The 18,409-nt window shown below is 43.7% G+C and overlaps 1 protein-coding gene and 1 long non-coding RNA gene across 11 annotated transcripts in view; one reads left to right on the top strand and one right to left on the bottom strand.

The window, feature by feature from the left end:
* The window catches only part of PCNT (pericentrin), a 315,970-nt gene that overhangs the window by 245,123 nt on the left and 52,438 nt on the right, over positions 1–18,409 (bottom strand). For all 10 annotated transcript variants that reach the window (XR_013537759.1, XM_078378579.1, XM_072976792.2 and 7 more), the window contains 2 exons: positions 17,276–17,363; positions 3,438–3,654 (listed from right to left, as the gene is read on the bottom strand). Coding sequence is in view for 9 of the 10 variants with exons in the window: in XM_078378579.1 (XP_078234705.1) it covers positions 3,438–3,654; positions 17,276–17,363 (305 nt within the window). In the remaining variant the exon portion in view is untranslated. The remainder of the gene's footprint in view (positions 1–3,437; positions 3,655–17,275; positions 17,364–18,409) is intronic.
* On the top strand, positions 1,168–7,387 carry LOC144583814 (uncharacterized). Its single transcript, XR_013537775.1, has 2 exons — positions 1,168–2,354; positions 6,106–7,387. It is a non-coding gene; the product is annotated as an uncharacterized LOC144583814 (long non-coding RNA).

Here is an 18,409-nt window from a genome sequence, read left to right as displayed (position 1 = left end):
AAACTTAATATTCCAGTGAAAGGAAGGTATCACATACACTGCTATAACAACTCCAAAACATGAGTATAGTGTCAATGTTCCCTAGATATAGAACTATCTGAATCCAATCAATGGAAATGTCTTTCTGATTCTTAGAATACCATACTGACTTCTGATGTATTTCGAAGCTTTATATTTCTCCCATGAATTGCAGAAATCTGAGCAGCAGTTTTGGTTATACAGTGGTGCCCCGCATGACAACGACAATCCGTTCCGGGAAAATCGCTGTTAAGCGAAATCGTCATCATGCGAAAAGCCTTTCCCCATTGGAATGCATTGAAACCCGGTTTAATGCATTCCAATGGGGAAATTACCTTGTTGTCCAGCAAAGATCCTCCATAGGGAAGCCATTTTGAGAGCCCTGATCAGCTGTTAAAATGGCTGCCCTGCGAAGCATGGGTCTGGAAAACGCAGGGCAGCCATTTTAGGAACCCGACAATCAGCTGTGAAAATTGTCATCTTGCGAACAAATGGTTTGCGAAGCATGGACCTAATTGTCGTCAAACGAAAATCCCCCAGAGGAAACATCATTTTGCAATCGCTATAGTGATCGCAAAAAAGTCATCGTCCTGCAGATTCATCATACAGCAGGGTCGTCTAGCGAGGTACCACTGTACACAGTTTATTATCACTCCATCTATCCATCCAGCTTGTGTTGCTATTCATTTCCAGGAAGTGGCCTGAGAAAGTTGGGTCTCAGGTTTAGCTAGGGCCCTGTTGTTGTCAGTGTAGCAGCCAATAGTCTGATGGTGACTCCCCAGCCAGCCCCCTCTCCTATCATGATTGTTCCATGTGGCAAGCTGGGGAGGGTGTTGGGGCATGCTAGGAGACTGACGCAGGTTGTGGGGGAGGAGTGTGTGAATCAACTATTTATGATTTCTAGTTACATTTTTAGAAGCACAAAAGTTATACCAAAATTTTGAACTACATGGGAGTCCAGCACCCCAAATCTCTGCATTGTTGAAGAAATAAATGTACATAGTTTAGGGCCCATGTACCTGAAAAGGCATCTCTTTTTTTAATAAAAAACTCATTTAAAAATATTTATTTATTAAGGCATTTCTGTACCACTAACCATTCCAAAAACCTAAAAGTGGTTTATAATACTACATATCAAAACCCACAAACTGTGAGAATAAAAAAAAACCCATAATGGAACAATGGCCTTAGAACTCCCAGCCTTAGAACAATGGCCACAATCTTACTGTAAATACTGATGTGGTGCAACACTAACAACATAAACTTCAGCAGCAAATTGCTACAGGCAAGAAAATAAAAATTCTCAAACAGCAGGCAATACTGAGGCAGAGGAGGAGTGAAGTCCATGTCCTCTTCCTCCTCATCCATGCACTGATATCTGAAGAGGGATTATTCCTTGTCAAACTAGGTTTAATTCATAGTGTTACATCGTTGTGCCGTGGAATGTCACTTTTTCCTGAGGACTGGCTCTCATTTTTTTATACTCCTTTGAAATAAAAAAAATGAGAACCACTCAGGAAAAGGTGGCATTCCACTGCACAACAATAGGCAAGAACAAATGTTTTGGCACAGAAATTTCTAGCATATTCAGACTTTTAGCAGAACGTTTACTTTATGCCAAAATACTCTCTCATTATTCATTAAGGAATGGTTGGTGGCAGTAAAGAAGAGTGAAGGGTTTTAAAGTGACGTGATGACCTCCCTTTGTGAGTAGTGAGGAAGGCCGTCACTGTGACTATGCCAAAGGTTTTGCCTTGGGAGGTCAAGGCCTCCTGGCCAAGGTCAACATTGATGCTGAAGGAGCAGTTTGTTCCTCAGAATGGGAGGGGTAGCCAATGGATACTGTTTAGTGGTCTCTGAGACAGCCTTGTCCATAGCCTTTGACTGGGGCACTAATTTACAGATGGGCTATGCCATGGTTTTCCTGGGCTGGAGAGATTCCTCCTAGAAACTGAGTTTAAGCCTGGAAAGCAGTCTACAAATGACACCATGTCTGAAGTTCTTACAACGCAGTGGGCCTCTCTGAGGCTGAAAATACACTTAAGTGTGGCCATCGGAGAGGAGAAATTTGTTATTGTAAATGATGAAATGTTTAAATGGGCCTGTAGAGACCATGAATAAAAAGAATGGGGTGGGGAAGGCCCCAGCCAGAAAGGCCCTGGCCAGGGAAGAAACCAGAAAAAATGGATAAGTAATAATTGGAAAGAACTTATAATGGGAAAAAACCACAACACAGTCTATTTCTCTTTCCTATAGGAATAAACTCACAGAAGCAACAAATGAGACTCTCAAAGTGGCAGCTGAAAGAAAACTGAGGGGAGAGTCTTGGTGCCAAGGTACATATAGTGGGGGAGCGGGGCCTATACTAACATGTTTCTTTCTGATCACAGAAGCTCTACAAGGTTCTGATGAGGCTGTGCTCATGCGCGGATCACCCAGAATATGATTCAGAGGTCACAAAGAAGAATTTGTTTCCTGCATTCATTTTTCTTCATACTTCTCAGATGGCAAAACACATATACACATAAGGTGTAGTTCGTAGCTCTTGTTAGTATAATTCATAATTTTTCTTATAAATAGGCTTAAATTTTATAATTACACCAAATTATCTAAGTATGCTAACTGAATTATGAGAACAATTCGTGTTACTAAAGCAAGTTTAAATTGCAAGTTTAAATTTAATAAACTTGCATATGATGTGAAAATAAATAATGAAAATGTTTAACTTGACCCTTTTTCATTTTCCCCAGAAAAAAATCCAGAAACTTTACTTCTGTATATTAGAATGAAAATATACGTGCATGTGTAGAACTTCATTCAAGTGTGAATTTCTACAACGACTCAATTTCAAAGGGGAAGAAAATTCAAAATACACGTGATACCTTTCTGTCAAGGTTTTGCTATTGTAACACAGTTAGAACTTATTAACACAAATAAGTGGTCCTCGCTTGACCAGATAGGCGGGATATAAATAAAATAAATAAATAGATATGTGGTTAAGCACAGCAGGTGCAATTAATGAGGAAAAAGTGAAGAGTCATGCTGTATAGGCAGATGATGCAAGAAGTCGATCTGATGTCATTTCCCATTGGCTACTGTGACTATATGTTTGTATGGATACATGTACAATTTGGTTCAGTTTGAGAGCCTATGCTATGCTGTACTCAAGTGCTCTGAGAGCTCATTTACTCAGATGCAGAGATGCTGCTGGCTTGTCTGTCTTTGTATAGTTGTAAATAGACTTTGGTGATGGAAACTATGTTGTCTGAGTCCTCTAGAACTGGAGAACCTGCACACTCTGCAATTTCCTTGACACTTTCAAACACTGTACTCATTAGTTCACAAGGAGCATAGTTTTTCCATTTAATATAAGCATGGCAATTGAAAATCCAGTTTAATAATGAGGTACACTATCTTACCTTTGAGGTGCTCTTCTGAAATTTGGGCACGGAGCTCTTCAAGATTTAAACAGTGTTTTCTTTTCAGCTCCTCAATTTCAGAGATATATTTCTCTGACAAATCCATCTTCATCTTCACGAGGCTCTCTTGGTAATGGAGTTTGAGAGAACTCTTTAAAGACTCTATCTCTTCTTTGTGTTTTTTATCCAAATGCAGCTGTAGGCTACAGAGTTCTTCCTAAAGCCGACATGCAGAAGAGAAGGCCTTAGAACATTTATTAATGCTACATGTAATACTAGAACTGAACCATATACCCTACTTTTATGGAAAGTAATTCAATCAGCACATAAGCACAGCCACAATCAGACTGAAAAACTAAATGCTGTGGTCTTTATGTAAAGAAAGAATTGAGCAAGAGTAGTGCTCAATTGTAACAATATTCTTCATCTACTGGACAATCTGCAACAGCAGCACAACTGCAAGTAAGGTACCTGATTAAGAAAGGAGTATATATCTAAATGAATGTTTGGACTAAACATGGGTTGCATGGATTTAAAATCTGAATGCTACTAATATAAAATACTATACTGATATAGAACAATGTTGTGTGATTTATAATGATTAGCACTTTTCCACCTGAACCACTCACTATACCACCCTAGGAAAATGGCACCACAGGAAGAAAAATACTAGTTATTTATTATTTATTTCTTTTATTTATATAAAAGAATTAGTGCAACACACTATTCTGGGTGGTATAGGAAAGCTGATACTGATTCTTCTCAAGGATGCATGAGAGGAAACACATAGCGCTGGGGAAAATGCCAAAGATAAAAGGTTGTAATTAATTAATTAGACACACTCATCCACAAATGCCTCCACATATGCCTATGAAACTATTATTAAATTTTAAATTGGGAAATTATTCAAACTTTGAGACACACCTGTTAAATTAATTCATATTACTTCAGTCTAGTACTGAAGCAGAAAGAAGAAATCACATGCTAATAACACCTACTACTCTCCATAAAATCTGAGTAATCAGACCAACTACCTCAGGTTGTTTTCCATTAGCAATCATATTTTATACAAAATGTGTTTATGACAAGAGATTTCCAGGGAAGGGGGAGAATATTTTCAAAGGTGATCCTTATTTGTCTTGGTAAGGGTTGAAAACAGAAAGTATTTGAAGGAGTTTAGTATGGCAAGAAAGTTGGGGGGAAACTTTTGAAAAGGTTTAGGACTACATGGAACCCATGGATTCAAAGTAGCACCTCTATGACTTCTCTACTCTATCTGTTACGGGGGACTGGTCTAAAAGATATATACCACTTATTCAAGAAACATACTATTTATCTATAAGCATCCTTCAGTCTCGAGAGACTATGGTAATGCGCTCTGAATAGAGGTCTTGGAACAGCGTCTTGTATGGATGAGAAGGCCAATTCGAGAGTGACAATCCCTTCCACACTGAAGACAAATACAATCTGTCCCCTGACCAGCTCCCTGATTTTGCTGGTTTCGGGACTACCTCTTTGCCTAGGCCTGCTGGACAGTGTCTCTTCAAATTGGAAGAGGCCGTGCTGCACTGCCTGCCTCCAGGCTGAATGCTCAGATGTCAAGGTTTCCCATCTCTTGAGGTCCATTCCTAAGGCCTTCAAATCCTGACTTGCAGATATCCTTCTATTGCAGCTGTGGTCTCCCTCTGCTTTCCCTGCACTAATTCTCCATACAGGAGATCTTTCGGAATCCGACCGTCAGGCATTTATTTATCAGCCATTTATCAACAAATTATCTTCTTATCAACTACTTATCAACAATTAATTATTACTTGATAGTAAGCTAACATTCCTAATTCTACATTTTCAAGGTGTACATAGAGATAGAGTTCATCTAGGTAAAGTTAACTAACAGTGGGGAAAGAGACAAGTGAAATAGCAACACCAAAGGCATAAAAGTCACATACTAACAGGCAAGTATACAAAAGCAAAGAACTTTCTTAGATAAAACTTACTTAACATCTAAGTAATTAGACTGGAAACAGGGATCAGTAGGTGGGATACTTGTATTAAGCCTGCTCACTTGGAGGTGAGGAGTGCTGGGAAAGTAGGAGTCAGAAAGCAGTTGAAGAGGGGCCTCAAGAGGATAAAAAATAGTTCTCCTTACAAATTCACCAAGCCAATGAAAGATTTCTTTCCCTGAGAACCCTGAATAAAAGTACATGAGTAATTTTCACCAAATTTTGACATGCACTTTATGTTTTTAGAAAGAGAAAATGGAGTAAATGTGTCAATTTTCAGTATTTTCTAAATTGCTTTTGGTAATGTTATCAGATCAACTTGAAATCTTACAAACGTGTCAAATAAATTGGGAATACCAAATTTTAGATTATTAACACAAAGATTATTGTCAGATTAACAAAAATTTTCTAAGTAACAAAACTTTGAGATTTAAAGGATCAGAACCTCTCTTTTTCTGTGATGTGCCTTAAAGGGATATTACTGTGTCCCTTTAATTTTCTCAGAAATTCTTATAACTGCGTTTACTGGTTTTAGGTCTTGTCGCTTCTCTGGGTTGCTGCTGCTTTTAAGTGCTGCAGTATTTTTCACTCTTCGCTACTTGTTTTGTCTTGGTTGTATTTCATGCTTCCTCTGTTCATTGTTTCAGTGTTTTCATTTTACATTTTAGGATACATTTGTGAAGATTCTCAGGCATCCAGGTGTGGTTATCTTGAAGTTGAATCATGGCAACTGGACGGAAATATTTCACTACTCACCCAAGCAGCTTCTTCAGTCTGAGAGTTGGTAGATCCCTGAAATATCTGCCAGGTTGTTTTCACTTCCCCCTGGTCTGAAGAGGCTCATAAGAAGGACAAAGGACTGAGGGTGAGGGATAATCCCGCAGTCCTTCTCCACCCATTGTCATGTGTCATTGACTATTGTTAACAGTGATCTTTCTTGTGTGTGTCCCTAATCCTTCTGAGGATAGATGAAAGGGCAGCATGATAAATAGGCGGCAGGTGTTATCTAAGGCCTCCACCAGTGTTGAGTGACTCCAACCCACTGGTTCACATATATGGAGGACACCTGGCTGAAGATCAAGATTCAGGAAGTGCCTTCACAGACCACATAAACGCAGTGGACCCAAATATTAAGTTCACAAGGCCTGTCATTATCCAAAATGGGCCTTTAACAAGGCAATGTCCTGACCCAGGAGGACAATGGAAAAGTCTGAGACCCAAAGCTGATGGAAGAACCTAATCGTTCCTTACATGGCGAGTGTGTCTGAAAAGCTCAACAGGATTTTGGTAAACACCACATACCTGTGCACTTCAAACCCACAAACACACTAAGGCAGAGATTAGTCCAACCAAAAGATCGGACATCAAAACATAACAGGAGCAATATACAGTATATGCAGTCCAATGCAAAGAGGAGTATTTGGAGCTCTACACTGGAGGAAACAGTCACTAAACAGGAGAAAGGCATGCTAGGCATGTTGGACACCTTACTACTCCCTATACCACACCATGGCTGGAGTGCAATGTGTTCCAGCAAAAATAGTGCACATCTTTATCAAATTTGATGCATCCTGCTAGTTCGGTACACAGCCTGTGTAGATTCAATAATATTTTTAATTCAAACAATGTATGATTTCCTTCCTTTCGAATCAAGGGGGTAATGTTGGCTGTTACAGTCAGCTCTGATGTCACCTGTCCTTCAAGGGTTTGGAGGGAAAGTTATCATCCAATAGTGGTCGGGAGGCGGGACATCAGGAGGAGGAGCTGTGTTGTATATATAGAAAGTGGATGTTTTAGGTGGGAGGGAGAGAAGGAGTGGGGTTCTGTGTGAACACGTGTGGAGAGCCTGTATAAGCTTGAGTCTTTCGTTACCTGATTACATGATATTTGTGTTTTACCAATCCATGTGTACCAATCAATAAACATTTAGTTCTTTTATTTTTAAATCCATTCCAGTCTGTGTGACTCAATTCAGGGAATGGTTGGTGGCAGTCTACCGGAAGTGTAGAAGTGTGGTGACGTAGCGACCTTCCTTTGTGAGGTGGAAGGAGGCCGTTACATATAAAAGTGGTGCCAGCTTGTGGGATTACGAAGAGATCCAGTGAGGCCTTGGCTGAATCGTGCCCAGAGCAAGGGTTTTTAGTCAGGGAAATCTGAGGCGAAGCGTGGGTAACCTTCTAGGATCTGGCTCACGGGGAGCAGGTCTAGTAGAGGGGCGCTGAAACTTCAGATTGGGACTAGACAGGGAAGCTCTGAGGTAACCTTTTGGCGGGAAAAGTGCCCAGAAGGCAGAGGCGGTAGTGGAGCTGGTCTGTCCTGAGTTTAGTGAAGCTCTGAAGGGACAAGGCTGAAGCCAAAAAGACAGCTACGCTGAGGGAACGTCCCATTTGTGAACAGCAGAGCCTGAGGAAAGGCAGAGCTGTGTGAAATTAAGATTGGTACCACAGACAGAGCAAAGTGATTTCACTCTGTTTACTGAGAGGCCTAGCGAAAGGGGCAGAAGCCTGCCTGGTTACTGTTTCTAGCTGGGGGGTGCTAGAAGGACAGCAACAGTGTACAGTACAGACTCTAAGTAAAGAAAAAAAAGAGTGGTGTGCGTTTATTCTGAGGCTTGGAAATTGGGAAAAAGCCTTGTGAGGTTAGAATATGCCACTAACACGCAGTCAGACGTCAGAAATGGGGGAACTGAGGGACCCACTGGTGGATGAGGGGGCTGAAGAAGAATTTGGCTCAGTGCAGGGAGAAAATATTGGGGAACAGACATCAGAACTCAGGAAAATGCACTTCGCCCAACAATATGAATTGAGAGTGAGGGAAATAGAGGCACAGAGGGAGAGAATGAGAATGGAAATGGAGGAAAGAGAAAGAGAGAAACAAAGACAATTTGAATTGGAGAGAGAAAGAATAAATATAGAGAAAGAACGGATGGCATTTGAACTGAGGAAGTTGGAAGTAATGAATTTAAAATAATAACAATAATGTTAATCCAAGTGATCAGGGCAAATTGTCAAAAGCTGACCTGAAGAAATTCCCAGTTTACAGGAAGGGAGATTGCCCTGAAGTTTTCTTTTCTCTTCTGGAAAGAACGTTTATAGATTTCTCAGTGAGGGAGTCAGAAAAGATGACCATTGTGAGGTCTTTAATTAGTGGAAGCCTGGCTGAGGTCTATGCCGAGATGCCAGTAGAGATGTTAAAAGATTTTTCAGAGTTTAAGAAACTGGTGTTTGCCCGGCATGGTATCAACGCTGAACAGTTGCATCAAAAGTTCAGATCACTTACCAAACAGCCAGACCAAACTTTCACACAGTTAGGATCCGATCTGGTGAGGGTTTTGGAAAAATGGCTGTCTCAAGAGGGGATAGAGACATTCCAGCAATTGAAGGATGTTATAGCGTTGGAACAATTCTATTCTATCCTACATGGGGAATTAAAATTCCAGGTTAAAGAAAAGAAGCCGAAAACTCTGAAAGAGGCCACGGAAATCGCTGATTTTATATCTCAGATCAGAAAACCACTATATTCTGAGGGCAAAACTGTGAGGAAGACAGGGGAGACTTATAATAGGTTCTCTCAGGGACAAGTAAAGAGTCAGCAGGGAGGAGGTAGCCATGTTGAAGAGAAGCCCTCAGACCATAAACAACAGAGACCTCAGATTTTGGAGGGAAAACCAAAGATAGATGAGAAATACTCAGGAAACAACAGAAAATGTTACTTTTGCCAAGAAAAAGGCCACTTGATCTCCAACTGTGAGAAACTAAAACACAGAAAGGAAAATTTGCCTCAAAATTTGAGCGGGAACAAGCCAAAAGCTGTTTATTGTGTACAGCAGGAGCAAAGTTCTTCTCCACTGGGAGAGACTGTTGCCATAGCGACCCCGGCACGACTTGATACAGCAGCTGAGGGGGATGCGGAGTGTATTCCTCTGGCTGAAATAAAGTACTGTCTTTTAGTTAGGACGAATTCCCAACTTTTTGAGACTGCTGGAGTTAAAATAGGGATATTTGATCATGATTATTTGGCCCTAAGGGACACCTGTTCCCAGGTGACTCTTTGTCACCCTGATATTATTCCTAAGGAGCATATTATCCCACATGAGAGCCTAAAAGTTAAAGGGATAGAAGGACAAGTAATTTCTCTGCCAGTGGCTGAAGTATTCGTGCGTTATCAAGGCTGGAGGGGCAATTGGCGGATTGGAATTTCATCGGAGTTGCCAGCAGCCGTGCTTGTGGGAACTGACTTGGCTGAACATGTCAAGAGGGTGTTAATGCTTACACGTTCACAAGACCCAACAGGGACAGTTCAGGAAGTTACTGAGGAACAGGAGTTGAAAGTAGAGGAGGGTAGACACGAAGATGAAGCAGTTAAAATGGTATTACCCAAAGACAGCACATTTTCACAAGAGCAAAAGGAAGATGGCACGCTTAAAAATTGCTTTGGTAAGGTGACAGAAACCCAGTTAACACCAGAAACGCCAGAGAGATTTCACATCAAACAGGGATTATTATACAGGGAGACACTAATGAATATCTCAAAAGGGGGAGATGGGATTAGAAGTCAGATAGTAGTGCCGGTTAAATATCGCCAGATGATATTAGAAAGGGGACACTCTGACATATTTGCTGCACACTTGGGAGTAAATAAAACTAAGCACAGGATCACACAAAATTTTTATTGGCCTGAGATGGGGAAGCAGATTAAGGAGTTCTGCAGACAATGCGATGTTTGTCAAAGGCAGGGGAATAACCGCAACAGAACCAAAGCTAAGTTATGCCCATTACCCGTGATATCAACGCCATTTAAATGCATAGGGGTGGACATTGTGGGGCCATTGCCTAAGGCCACAAAGAGAGGGAACAGATTCATCCTTACCATTGTGGACCATGCCACGAGGTACCCAGAAGCCATTCCCCTAAGTAACATAGAAACTAACACAGTGGCTGATGCCTTGGTAGGGTACATGTCTAGGATGGGATTCGCTTCGGAAATAATAACAGATTTGGGAACATCTTTTACTTCTAAGCTCATGAAACGATTATGGCAAATTTGTGGAATCCAACACAAAGAAGCCACCGCGTATCATCCTGAGAGTAATGGGTTAACGGAAAAGTTTAATGGGACCCTAATGAGAATGATCAGGGCTTACCTGGCAGAAAACCCGAACAACTGGGATCAGAAATTGCAGTCATTGTTGTTCGCGTATAGATCAGTGCCACAAGCCAGCACAGGGTTCAGTCCTTTTGAACTTTTGTTTGGGAGGAAAGTGAAGGGACCACTGGAGCTGATTAAACAGAATTGGGAACAGATCATAGAGGATGATCCCCAAGATGTAGTTACCTACATAGACACGCTAATGAATGATCTGAAGAGAAATTTAGAGTTAGCGTCAGAAAATTTGCAAGCACAAAAAGCTAGACAGAAAGCCTGGTACGATAACAAGGCACGAGAAAGGCACTTTGGCCCGGGAGATGAGGTGTTGTGGTTAAAACCCTTCAAAGGGAACAAGTTACAGTTAAATTGGGCAGGACCATACAGGGTCATTTCAAAAATGAATGACCTGAATTACATTATCGAGAATGAGGAACACCAAGTCAGGAGAGTAGTGCATGTTAACGCTCTGAAACCTTACTTCAGGGGGGAACAGAGAGTCTTATTTGCCATGAAAGCAGCTGATAGTGAGGAAGCTGACTTGCCTTTCTGGGAGGGTAGAGGTGAAGTGAAATACAACCCAGAGGAGGTGAAGATCAGTCCGGCACTCACCCAAGGTCAGCAGCAAGAACTGAAATTGCTGATCAACAAATATTATAAGGTCTTTTCAAATAAGCCTGGGATAGCTGAGGGAGTGATGCATAGGATCCATACAGGGAATGCACCCCCGCAGGCAGTACCCCCATACAGAGTTACAGGACCCTATAAGGACAAGGTGCGTAAGGAGTTGGATGAGATGCTCAGGGAGAATATCATAGTTCCATCTTCTAGCCCTTGGTCCTCTCCTATAGTACTTGTGGATAAACCAGATGGGAGTGTCAGGTTTTGCGTTGACTACAGGAAGTTAAACTTAGTGACCACACCTGATGCCTACCCCATGCCCAGATTAGACAACCTGATTGAGACCATAGGGGGTTGTCGGTACATATCATCATTAGATCTGGTAAAGGGATTTTGGCAGGTGAGGATTGATCCAAGAGATCAAGAGAAAACCGCTTTTTGCAGCCCTTTCGGTTTGTTTGAATTTCGTGTCCTCAGTTTCGCCCTCAGGAATTCACCAGCTACCTTCCAAAGGCTGATGGACCGTACTTTAGAAGGTCTCAGTGACTTCACAGTAGCCTACATCAATGATATAGGGGTCTTCAGTAACACCTGGGAAGATCACCTGAACCACCTAGAAGTAGAGCTGCAGAGGTTAAGTGCAGTGAAAGCAGGCAAGTGTCAGTTGGGTAGCCCAGAGATCAAATATTTGGGTCATATGGTAGGGGGAGGAGTGATCAAACCCCTAGAAGCCAAGATAGAGGCAATACGTGATTGGCCTAGACCCAATACCAAGAAGAAAGTCAGATCATTTCTTGGTCTGATAGGCTACTATAGAAAATTTATCCCTAGGTTCAGCGAGATGGCAGCGCCGCTAACCGAGCTGACGAGGAAGAAGACCGATGACCACGTCCCGTGGACCAGCGACTGTGAGGAGGCGTTCCAGAAGTTGAAGGAGGCGCTAATCCACCATCCAGTGCTGCGTGCTCCAGACTTCGACCGGGAGTTCATCGTGTACACAGATGCGTCCAACACCGGGGTAGGAGCTGTCCTGTGCCAAGCCGATGACAACGGAGACCAGCATCCAGTGTCCTACCTTAGTAAAAAGCTCCAGAAAGGAGAGAGACACTTAGCTACCGTGGAGAAGGAGTGTCTTGCCATCGTTTTTGCAGTCCAGAAGTTATCGCCTTACATCTGGGGGAGACATTTTGTTCTTTGCACGGACCACTCCCCACTACAGTGGTTAAAGACAATGAAAACCCACAATAGCAAACTGATGAGGTGGGCTATGATGTTACAGGACTTCGACTTCGAGGTTAAGGTTGTCAAAGGGACGATGAACTGTGTGGCTGACGCCTTATCCCGAAGACCAGAAGAATGAAGACGACCAGATGGACTATGGACTATAGTGGCCCGTACGGGTTAAATGTTTATGCATACATGTTGATTAAAATGGGGTTATGTATATGAATAAAGATGAACAATGGAGATGTAAGTATAATTGTTTTGATACATGAAATAATTTAAGTATATGTTGCATAGTGTTGGTAAGTTTGTGAATAATGCAATGTTATAAAGTTATAATGTGTTGATTTTGCTCCTAGTTGTTTTTGGGAGAAAAGCAATCTAGCTTTCCCCCGCAAAAACAACTTATAAAGGGGGGAGGTGTTACAGTCAGCTCTGATGTCACCTGTCCTTCAAGGGTTTGGAGGGAAAGTTATCATCCAATAGTGGTCGGGAGGCGGGACATCAGGAGGAGGAGCTGTGTTGTATATATAGAAAGTGGATGTTTTAGGTGGGAGGGAGAGAAGGAGTGGGGTTCTGTGTGAACACGTGTGGAGAGCCTGTATAAGCTTGAGCCTTTCGTTACCTGATTACATGATATTTGTGTTTTACCAATCCATGTGTACCAATCAATAAACATTTAGTTCTTTTATTTTTAAATCCATTCCAGTCTGTGTGACTCAATTCAGGGAATGGTTGGTGGCAGTCTACCGGAAGTGTAGAAGTATGGTGACGTAGCGACCTTCCTTTGTGAGGTGGAAGGAGGTCGTTACATTGGCGTATATACATTTTTTGGGGGGTAAAAGGTAAAAAAGTTCCCTGACCCCTGGATTAGACACACACACAAGATCACTGTTAACAACTGTCAGCAACCCATGACAATTACTGAAGAACTCAACTTCCAGATATTTTATAATACAGTGGTGCCTCGCATAACGATGTTAATTGGTTCCAGAAAAAAAAACGTTATGTGAAAACATCGTTATGGGAAGCACCATTTCCCATAGAAATGCATTGAAAACCGGTTAATCCGTTCCAACTGGAACGGATTATCCGGTTTTTTCCCTCCCCCCGCGGCTTGGATCTGACCCATGGTGGCTACCTCAGCCATGGCTGGACTCCCTAGAGTCCGGCCATGGCTGGGGTAGCCGCTGCGGTTACCCTTTAAGCGGCGGGGACAGGCTGGGGGGTGGATCGGGGAGCTTGAAGCCTCTCCGTGCCGCCTACCCAGGTCGTTCCCGGACTTCTGGAAGTCCGGGAACGACCTGGGTAAGCAGCGCTGGGAGGCTTCAAGCTTCCCGATCCACCCTCCAGCCTGTCCCCGCCGCTTAAAGCCTCCTTGCGGCGCCTACCCAGCCCGTTCTCGGACACCTAGGTGTCCGAGAACGGGCTGGGTAGGCGGCGGGGAAGGCTACCGGCATCGGGGACAGGCTGGGGGGTGCACCGGGGAGCTTGAAGCCTCTCCGCGCCGCCTACCCCCGCCGTTCCCGGACTTCTGGAAGTCCGGGAACGGCGGGGGTAAGCAGCGCGGGAAGGCTTCAAGCTTCCCGATCCACCCTCCAGCCTGTCCCCGCCGCTTAAAGCCTCCTTGCGCCGCCTACCCAGCCCGTTCTCGGACACCTAGGTGTCCGAGGACGGGCTGGGTAGGCGGCGGGGAAGGCTACCGGCATCGGGGACAGGCTGGGGGGTGCACCGGGGAGCTTGAAGCCTCTCCGCGCCGCCTACCCCCGCCGTTCCCGGACTTCTGGAAGTCCGGGAACGGCGGGGGTAAGCAGCGCGGGAAGGCTTCAAGCTTCCCGATCCACCCTCCAGCCTGTCCCCGCCGCTTAAAGCCTCCTTGCGCCGCCTACCCAGCCCGTTCTCGGACACCTAGGTGTCCGAGGACGGGCTGGGTAGGCGGCGGGGAAGGCTACCGGCATCGGGGACAGGCTGGGGGGTGCACCGGGGAGCTTGAAGCCTCTCCGCGCCGCCTACCCCCGCCGTTCCCGGACTTCTGGAAGTCCGGGAACGGCGGGGGTAAGCAGCGCTGGGAGGCTTCAAGCTTCCCGATCCACCCTCCAGCCTGTCCCCGCCGCTTAAAGCCTCCTCGTTCCCGGTGGGGGTAGGCGGCGCGGAGAGGCTTCAAGCTCCCCGGTGCACCCCCCAGCCTGTCCCCGATGCCGGTAGCCTTCCCCGCCGCCTACCCAGCCCGTTCTCGGACACCTAGGTGTCCGAGAACGGGCTGGATAGGCGGCGCAAGGAGGCTTTAAGCGGCGGGGACAGGCTGGAGGGTGGATCGGGAAGCTTGAAGCCTTCCCGCGCTGCTTACCCCCGCCGTTCCCGGACTTCCAGAAGTCCGGGAACGGCGGGGGTAGGCGGCGCGGAGAGGCTTCAAGCTCCCCGGTGCACCCCCCAGCCTGTCCCCGATGCCGGTAGCCTTCCCCGCCGCCTACCCAGCCCGTTCTCGGACACCTAGGTGTCCGAGAACGGGCTGGGTAGGCGGCGCAAGGAGGCTTTAAGCGGCGGGGACAGGCTGGAGGGTGGATCGGGAAGCTTGAAGCCTCTCCGCGCTGCTTACCCAGGCTGTTCCCGGACTTCCAGAAGTCCGGGAACAGCGGGGGTAGGCGGCGCGGAGAGGCTTCAAGCTCCCCGGTCCACCCCCCAGCCTGTCCCCGGAGCTCGGAAGGGAATTGTCGGCAGGGGACGGTGGCTTCGGGGTCCTTCCGAGGCCACAGCCCACTGCCGACATTTTCCCCCAGCTGAGCAGCGGGGCTTCAAAGCTCCCGCCGCTCAGCTGGGGGAAAATGGTGCCTATGGGGAAAAATCGCAAAGCGATTTTTCCCCATAGGCAAGATCGTTGTGCGATCGCAAAAGCGATGGCAACGAAGCCATCGTTATGCGATTTTTTCGTTATACGGGGCACTCGTTAAGCGAGGCACCACTGTACATTGTACGCCCTTTAGAAAACTCTACTTCTTAGTTAGCCTAAAAATATAATTAATCAGGAAGGCAGGGCTTTGTTGCAGTGCTGTCAGCAACTCCAGAGAAGAGCTTTCTGGAAAAACTGGAACCCTCCGGTCTGGGATCCCCCTTTTGAAATGGGGATCAAAGGAGAGTCTAGGAGAAGTCTCTTTGAAGCAGATGGTGAGCAGCAGAAGGAGAAGAAAGGGAGGCAGACCCAGACTTTTTTCTTCTGAAGAAATCACTGTGCATGGACTGGAGCGGGCGCCATTTTTGGCACTGAGCCGCGAGGAATCCTTTACCAGGGGAGAGGACAGCAATCAATATAAACTAATAATATATAACAAGTAAGTAAGCCGAAGCTTCTGATTTATGAAACAGCCTCATTAAGCTGAAATAAGAATGAAAATATTTGGCTGAAAGAAGAAAAGCGGCGGAGGGTTTATCTTATCAGTCTGACTCAAAAGCGAAACTAAAGCTAAGTGAACTCTTAAAACACCAGGCTGATTCTAAAGCCGAGAGTCTGAGACCAAAAAATAAATCTTATGTTTCTGGAAAAGAATCCCAGACAGCAACACCGTCTGACTGGATTTAAGAGACGTGAGTTTGGTAGATGCAGTGTGGCTGGAATAAGTTTCTCTTTGCCTTCCCTGGACTTTGTGAACTATAAATAATAGAATTTGGTGGTTTTCGGGAGAAGAAAGGAGCTGACGTGGCCATCTGGACTAAGGAGCATTAAGGGGTTAATGAAGATCACAAGACGAGCTTCAAGGACAATCTACTGGACAGTTTGAGACTCTGTGATTGTTGTTTTGTCGGACTGCAGACCGCGTGTGAGTCTAATAATAGAAGCTTGCTGAAATCAGGAGAAGAAGAAATAACTGCGCCACGGTTCTATTTGATTTTGTATTTGCTGGGCTAAAAGTTGATTTTTATATTACAATATTTGGATAAAGATTGGAGGGAGATCTAAGGGGAGGTTTATGATGAGGGGTTTGATAAAATTGTGAAAACTGTGGAAGGATTTCTAGGGGGTGATTATTGTGATATCTATACAAACCCTAAAGCCTGAGATGGACCCCAAAAATTCAAAAGAACAAATGGAGACTTGGTCTGTTCAATCCCAAAGTTCTGGAATAGTGATGCAAGAAATAGAAAAGGAATGGCAGATTAATATACAAAGGATAATAATAACAGGGTTTCAGCGAGTGAATGCAGGTCTTAGCAAAATAGAAGATTTGATGAAAGGGACGAAAGAGGGGACAGTAGATGCCAAACAAAACTTAAATGAAGTTGTACAAACTTTAGAATTGTCTGTATTAGACATGACAGTAGGTAACATGAATACGATAGAGTTATCCAGTGACCCATGCAGCTTCCAAAATTAAAAAGCATTATGACAAAAATCTTAAGGAGGCAGAGATACTAAAACCAGACAATCTTATGGTGAAAATATGGGAAGTGAAAAAAATGGATATTCTGTCAGATGGGCTGAAAGACTGTTCAATTCAAAAAGAAACCGAACGATGGGATGTATTGTATAAATGGCAGCAGTTACCAGAAAATGTTGGAATAACATAGAATAAAATTAAAATTAAATGATAAAAGCAGGGTAATTAAACTGTGAAAACGCAAAAAGTTGATATGTATTAGTAATATGAATTGATTGGATGATGGTATACTTTATGTTCTCCTATCCTCCAAAACCATTTTTCCTTCTCCCCTATCCCCTCTTTCTTTTTGTACCCTCCATCCCTGTTCCTATATATATATATATATATATATATATATATATATATATATATATATATATATATATATATATATATATATATATATATATATATATATCAAAATCTGGTGATTTACCTTGTAGTGTTCCAGTTGCAGAGTAAGCTGTTCAAACAGACCATATCTCTCTTTTTCAGTCATATCTTCTAAAAGTGGGATAGATGGGCTACATTAAAAAGGGGGGGAGAAAACAAGCATTTCAGACGAATAAATAACCTTGAATAATATTTTCTTAGAGATATGTGTTACTTTGAAAATTAAAAATTTATATTTCACCCCTCCAAAGGTCCTGAAGTTATGTTGGGATCCCTTTGCTGTAGGGAAGCTGTTGAAGGCTGTGGAATGGGCACAAGGAAGAAGTCATGAATGTCTGAAATTGCTACCACTCTGTCCCGCCTGGATTTCAACCAGTGTGTCCATATAAGGATTGGCTTGAAGCCACAAATTCCTACACATGAGCAGCAATTGTGTCATAAAAAAACTTTAACCTAATATGGGCCATAACTAGAAACACATGGAAATCATCTTTTACAACTGCAGCTTTTTACTTACCACAATGATGGATTTCTAGATACAGTGGACCCTCTACTTAAGGAATTAATCCGTATTGGAATGGTGGCTGCAAGTCGAAAAGTCTGTAAGTCGAATCTCCATTGACCTACAATGCACTGAAAACCGATTAATCCCATAACCAGTGGTTTTTATTATATTTTTATTCCATTTTGGTTTTTTTCTGGTCTGTAAGTCGATTCTCTGGCTGCAAGTCGAATCTAAATTTTGCAGCCAGAGAAGTCTGTAACTCGAAAAGTCTGTAAGTCGAGGGTCCACTGTACAACCCATATACCATATTTTTCGCAGCATAAGACACACTTTTTCCCCACAAAACAGGGGGGTGGAAAGTCTGTGCGTCTTATGGAGCGAAGAAAACAGATAATATTTTCCTGTTTTCTTCTCCTAAAAAACTGGTGCGTCTTATGGAAAGGTGCGTCTTATGGAGCGAAAAATACAGGTATATAAATATACAGTTTTGTTCATACAGCTGATTTCTACACAACCGTAGCGTTATAACTGTGGAGGATTTTTCAAAACTTTTGCCATTTACTGCTACAGCCTGGATGGCATAGCCAAGACTTCCCAATTCCCGCCCCCAAAAGGGACACAAAAAGGCACTAAGGAGTGATTCACACAGTGGAGTCTGAAGCCTTCTTAAAG

This window comes from Pogona vitticeps, chromosome 1 (genome assembly GCF_051106095.1).
Source record: "Pogona vitticeps strain Pit_001003342236 chromosome 1, PviZW2.1, whole genome shotgun sequence".
NCBI classification, from domain to species: Eukaryota; Metazoa; Chordata; class Lepidosauria; order Squamata; family Agamidae; genus Pogona; species Pogona vitticeps.
The sequence above is the reverse complement of the archived record's forward strand: the minus strand, read 5'-3'. Positions and strand labels throughout refer to the sequence as shown.